The 6,171-nt window shown below is 67.0% G+C and overlaps 1 protein-coding gene across 1 annotated transcript; it reads left to right on the forward strand.

Moving 5' to 3' along the window:
* The first annotated feature begins 1,275 nt into the window (after window positions 1–1,275).
* Window positions 1,276–2,932, forward strand: BMP15 (bone morphogenetic protein 15). The gene is made up of 2 exons (XM_072877301.1): window positions 1,276–1,594; window positions 2,118–2,932. Exons 1-2 carry the CDS (start codon window positions 1,276–1,278, stop codon window positions 2,891–2,893), a joined length of 1,095 nt encoding a protein of 364 aa, XP_072733402.1. The 3' UTR covers window positions 2,894–2,932.
* Window positions 2,933–6,171: the final 3,239 nt, after the last annotated feature.

Genomic DNA, 6,171 nt, shown 5'->3' on the forward strand with positions numbered 1-6,171 from the left:
CCCGGCTGGCACCGGGAAGGGTGGGCAGCACGCGGGAGGGCAAGGCAGGCACCAAGACCTCCCCCCAGCTCCCCCCCATGTCCCTATGCCTGCACCAGTGGTTCCCAAGCAGAGTGTCTACCCCACCCAGCCCCCTCCATCCCAGCAGGAGAGCAGCAGCATCCCATGGGGCTGGGCACCACGCCAGGCGCTCTGCCAGGGGCATGGGCCGCGGCTGCCCGCACCCCGCTCTGTGGTGCACTCACGGAGCCCGCCTCGGGCGAGCACCACGGAGTCACAGAGCATCATTGGGGCTGGGGGGCAATGTCCGCTGTAAGGGCAATGCCTCAAATGACCCGTGCCGGTGAGAGGGTGGGCATCACCCTCGCAACTCCTCGGCCTTGGGCAGGTGCTGGCAGAAAGACCTTGGAGCTGGGATGGCCAAGCCTGGCGAAGCTGCGGGCATGATGATGCCCACAGCGTGGGTACCACCGGCTGACCCGGTGCTGACGCTCAGTGCTGCTGGGCTCGGGGTGGCTCTGCCCAGCCGTGTGCCTCAGCGCCACGGTCCCTGGGCTTGATGCCCATTTCTCAGCTGGGGAAAGTGAGGCACTGGGCAGGCGGGCCGTGCCACGGGGCCGGCCTGGGAGCAGCCCCCCAGGCTCTGTGCCTGCCCTGGCAGCTCATACCAGCTTGCAGCAATGGGCACCAAGGTGCCGACCCCAGCTGCCGGAGAGGCGGCACGGGGCGGGGGGAGCTGGAGGGGCTCTCATCGCAGCGGAGCACCCCGCTGGGTTCCAGCTGCCCTCCCCTGGGATCCGGGGAGCTCCTGGCCCTTTAAACCCTGATTGGGGCCATGCCTTTAAAAGAAGTGCCGGGGGCCGGCCCCTCTTACCCTGCAGGAGGAGGCTGGCCAGGAGCAGGTGGGCTGAGCGAGCTGGTCCTCCCCACCCCACGCAACCCCACCCCACCTCACCCCCACCACCCGCCCCGGCACTTTTACAGCCCCCGTAGCCAGGCTCTTGTCCGGCTGCCTTTGCCCCTGGTCTGGGTTTTAGTCTGGAATTTGCACCCCTTTTTGCACGCAGAGGCCCCCCCCACCTTTCTGTTCCTGTGCCAAGCTGAAGCAGCTGGCATGATCGTCCTGGCTTGATAGCAGCTGGTAGCACCCTGGGGTCTCCTTTTGCTGGTGCCTGCGAACAGCCTTGCCTCTCCAGGGGGGAGAAGCATGACTGCAGGCTCCCCCTAATCTTGCTGCCGGCCAGCCCCACCTTGCCCTGCTCACACACCCCTATCATGGCTCTGCTCCATCCCTTCACCAGCCTCCTCCTCCTCCTTGCTGTGCCTCCTTCCCGGGCTGCAAACCAGTCCCTGCTGCCCCCCAGCTCCCCACCTGCCATCCCCGCCCTGCCCCTCCTGCAGGCCCTGCAAGCGCGGGCACCAGGCAGCCGGGGCTGGCGAGTGGGGCCAGCAAGCGGGCAGCCCCTGCGCTACATGCTGAACCTATACCGGCGTGCCGCCGACCGCGAAGGGCGACCCCGCCACGGCCACAGCCTGGGCACCAACACCGTCCGCCTGGTCCGGGCCAGTTCCCACGGGGGTCAGCCCTGGGCAGGTAAGGAGCAGGTGGGCACCAAGGGCAGTGCAGGCACTTAACAGAGCCGGCGGGGTGGGCTTGAGCCCTGGGGGGTCTCTGCCTACCTCCTTCCCCCTCTTTACAGTGTCCCAGCCAGGGCTGGCACGTCCTGTGCCCTGCGGGGCTGCCCTTGGCTGTGGGGTCCCCCTTGGCAGGGGGCCCAGGCTCTCCTTGCCCCAGGGGTGAGATGGGCAAGGGCGTCGCTGGCCCTGCGTGCCCCTCTCCCCTTCCCATCCTGCCTGATGCTGTGCCAGGCTAGTGGTGTTGGTGCGGAGGATGGGAATTGTCCCACCCGCTCTTTTCCCTTCACCCCGCCGGCGAGCCATGGCACACGGCTGCTGTTTGCTGAGGCTCCTGCCTGGTGCTGGGGTACCTGGCTGTTACGGGCTTTGAGGGTGGTGTTGCCACGGGCTCCGCTGCAGCAGACCCCCGGGGAGAAGGCTGTGCTGGCACAGTGCCGGCTGTGCTGTACCGGGGGGCACTGACCGCTGCTTCCCTGCAGGTCGCTGGTACGTGCAGCCCCTCACCTATCGCCTGGAGGGCCAGCCAGAGGCCGAGCACCTCCACCGAGCCACCGTGGTCTACCTGCCCAGCCTGCCACTGGTCCACGGTCGCCTCCTGTGCGCCCTGGAGCTGGTGGCCACCGGTGAGGCACCTGGGGCGCTGCTCAGCCCCGCCGCCCGCCCCCGCCATGGCTGGGCTGAAGCAGATGTCACCCCTTACCTGATGCCAGGGAACAGCAGCGCGGGGAGCCTGGTGCTGCGGCATGTCTGTGTGCGTGCTGGCCGGGCGGGGGGCCGTGATGTCCCAGTGGCCCCCAGCCACCCCTTCCTCCTCCTCTACCTCAATGACACCCGGGCTGGGCTGGCACCTCCGGCAGCAGAGCCCCGCCGGCACCGGCGTGACACGGGGACGCTGGCCCATGACCTGCCTGGGTACCTGCAGGAGCAGGGAGGGGAGAAGAGCGACTGCTCCCTGCGCCCCTTCCCCGTCAGCTTTGCCCAGCTGGGCTGGGACCACTGGATCATCGCTCCACACCGCTACAACCCGCGCTACTGCAAGGGTGCCTGTCCCCGCCTACTCCGCTACGACTACCACGCACCCAACCATGCCGTGGTGCAGAGCTTCGTCCATCAGCTGGTGGATGCCAACGTGCCCCGGCCCTCCTGTGTCCCCTACCGCTACAGCCCGATCAGCGTCCTCATGATTGAGCGCAATGGCGGCATCCTCTACAAGGAGTATGAGAACATGATCGCAGAGTCCTGCACCTGCCGGTAACGCCTGCTGCCCTGGCACATCACCCCCAGGCTCTGCCTGTCCCTGCCGGATCCGGACTTTAGGGTTTGTCTTGCTCTGCCTGGGGCAGGTTCGTCCTGCCTCCCCGTGCGGCACTGCTCTGCGGGAAGGTTTTACAATGGCAGTTTTATGTAAATTGTAGGTTTTTAAAGGCAGGAGCCTGTGCTGGGGCGGTTGCCCCATGGCATCTATCCTTCCTGCAGCCCCATGGCTGCCCCCTGTTTTTGGGGGGTGGGGGGCTTGGCCTGATGCTCCCAGAGAAGAGCTGGGTCCCTGGACTGGAGCACAAAGCTCTTAGGAGGTGGCTGGGGGGGGTCTCCTGGTGGAGCCAGGGCAGGGAGGGCGAGCGGTCCAGGTGTCCCCATGCTTGGCACCAAGCTGGTGCTGTCAGTATCCGGCGCAACCCTGCCTGTGGCATTCCTTCCCAGCTCATGTGCCCCCCATCCTGTCTAGTCCCAGCTGCAGCGACATCTGACCTGGCTGGGAATTGGGCTGGGGGTGGGGGGGGGGGGAAGCCCCTCTCCTCCCCCTGCAGTTCTCCTCTGGGGGGCTGTGAAAACTGGAGGGACCCAAGCTGCCAGCTCTGCTCCCCGTGCCAGGGGCCAGGCAGCTGCCTGCGCTGGGCTCTGCCCGCTGTTTCCTCTGCCACCCCTGTCCTTCACCTCCTTGGCTTGCCCTCTAGCAGGGCTCGGGTCCCACCCTGTCCCAGGGGTCAGACCCCTGTCGTGGTGTCCCTCTGCCTTCTTGCACCCTTGCTGTCCCACAGGGCTCAGGCTCTGCTGGGCTCCCGGCCTGTCCCCGTTCCCGGAGGGGTCAGTCCCACTCCCAGCACCCCTGCTGCCTGGCTTTCCTCTATTTATTGCTGACTTGTGTAAATAAACAAACCGATGGATTTTGCTAAAGACCATCTTGGCCTGTTCTTGCTCTGTCCCTGGGGTGCAGTGGGTGCCCCCCAGGACAGGCTGGCATAGACTGTGTCACCGTGCAGCCACTGTTGTGTTTGCACTGGAGGGGGTAGGTGCTGCTCCCTGCTCTGTGCAGGTGGTAAATCCCAGCTGGTTCAAGCAGGAGCTGGGAGAAGAGGCTCCCCTGGAGCATAGACATGCCCTGGGGCAGGGGGGACCAGATGTAGCTGCAGGCAGCTGCCTCAGTGGGGCTGGGGACGAGAGATGCCCCACATCCCTCTATATGGGGCAGCTCCTGGGGGACCATGGGGGGCCAATGAGCTGGGTCTCCCTGGGCTGTTTGTCACCATGGCCAAGGCATTTAGCTGCCAGGGTTATTTTGGGAAGGTGTCTGCAGGCAAACCTGCCTGTTCCTGGGTGCGATGCCCTGTGTTTGCAAAGCTGGGGCAAAGTTCCCCTTTGAGCAGTGAGGCATGGGTGGCAGCTGTAATCCTTGTCCCCAGTGCTCTGGCACTGCCACCTGCCAGCTGGGTACTGCCACTGCCTCGGCATCCTCAGCTCATGGCTCTTGCCAGGGTCTCATCTCTCACTTGGCCTCCAGCCCCATCTGTTATTGCTGGTCCAAGCTCCATGGGGATGTTTCAGCACTTCTCCCCTCCTGTGGGCGTTTGCTGTGGGGCAGGGTGCTGCTGGCCCCGAAGTTTCTCCCCCATCCTGGCAGGGTGAGAAGCTGCAGAGCCCCAAGCTCCTCTCCTGCCCCTTGTCCCCAGTTGGTCACATCCTGGCCACCTCCAGCCAGGAGGCTGTGGGGAGGGGAATGTCTTCTGCTTTTTTGGAAGCTTGCAGACCTGACCCCAGGGGGAAGATTTTCCCTTGTCAATCATTAAGCGTGTGGTGTTGACTCATCTAGGCAAGCGATGATGAAAGGCATGGGAGCTGGGCATGCTCCCAGCCCTGGCCACCACTGGATGCCAGTGCCCGGTGCCGCCCCTGGCAGGGACCCGCACCCCGGCCTGCTGCGGGCACCCCTTGGACCTGCTGGGTGTCCGGAGATGGCTGAGCACTGGGGTTTGTCTGTCCCAGCCCTGCGTCCTCGTACGCACCGTGCCGGTGGGCTCTTGTGCCTGTTGGGCTGGACCCCTTCCTGGGGTACTCCCAGGCACCGAGGGGCTGCCCCGGCAGTGTGCTCTGCTCCGCGCTGGTGGCGGGGCAGGCGCTGCCAAAGGGACAGAGGAGCAGCCGTTCAGGGAAAGAGCTGCTGTCCCCGGCTGACCCCAGCACCATGCCTGCGTCAGCGCCGGGGCTGCCAGGGCAGTGCTGGGCGGAGGGTGCAGGGCCCCTGGCCCAGTGCCCTGGTGCACCTCGGGGGGTGGCTCTTCCTGAGGGTCCCGCAGCTGTGCGAACCCCTCGGGCACAGCCTGGCACCCCACTGGCCCCAGCCCTGCGGGGAGCACCGGGAGCCCTGGCTTTGGGGATGTGTCCCCACCCCGCACTCTGGCAGGGGTCTTGCTTGTGGGGCTGCTGCCGGTGCTGGGGGCTGCACTGGTTCCCCCGCTCTCCCCCAGGCCAGCCAGTGCATCCCTGCCCCGCTCCCAGCCCCTTCTCCTGCCCCAAACCCCATGCCGGGGCTTTGCTCTGTCTGCGCCCGGTCCCCATTCGCTGCCCCACCCGCTGCCCATCCCAAGCGGGCACTGCCACCTCGCACGCCCCATCCTCTGGGGTGACACCAGGCGGGAGGGGTTGACCTGCCCCACGCGCCCTAGCAGTGCTGGGGCAAATCTGGGCCGGGCACAGCACAAGGGGCACCGGGTGTGGAGCTCACCCGGCTGTGGAGCGCAGCTGCCCCCGGGCACCCTGCTGGGGGCCGTAGCTGGAGGCAGATGGCGATGCCCAGACACTGGGTGCCCCGTGGATGATGCCCTGCAGAGGCGCTGGCAGCCCCCAGCTGGGGTGGGGGTGGGGGGTGACAAGGGGCTGTCCTGCCGCCTGGGGCCACTCAAATATTTGTGCAGGGCTGTGACCGGGGAGGAGCAGTGCCCAGTGGAGGCACCAGACGGCCGGAGTCGGCAACGCCATGGCAGCCTCAGCCCCCGTCGCACCGGGCACTGGCCGAGGTGGCAGGGCCAGTGGGGTCCCCCCTGCTCCCCCGGGCACCGCCACCGGCCTGGTGCTGCTCCTCTCCCTCCTCTTGCTTCTCCCCAGCTCCCTCCAGGTGGGTCCGGGCGTGGGGGGTGGGCGCCGGGGGCCAGGGGGCTCGGAACCCCCCTCTCCACCCCGTCCGCCCCTCTGGGTGCTGCAGGAGCCCCGGGGGGCAGGGGGGCACGCGGCCCACCGGCTGCCCCGCATGACACCCTT

Source organism: Ciconia boyciana, chromosome 12 (genome assembly GCF_034638445.1).
Source record: "Ciconia boyciana chromosome 12, ASM3463844v1, whole genome shotgun sequence".
Lineage (NCBI taxonomy): Eukaryota > Metazoa > Chordata > Aves > Ciconiiformes > Ciconiidae > Ciconia > Ciconia boyciana.

What these genes read in the sequence shown, in the direction of transcription:
- BMP15 (XM_072877301.1), top strand. Translation starts at nt 1,276, where the DNA reads ATGGCTCTGCTCCATCCCTTCACCAGCCTCCTCCTCCTCCTTGCTGTG. An exon ending in CGGGGGTCAGCCCTGGGCAG is followed by an intron (nt 1,595 to 2,117) that starts GTAAGGAGCAGG and finishes GCTTCCCTGCAG; the next exon opens with GTCGCTGGTACGTGCAGCCC.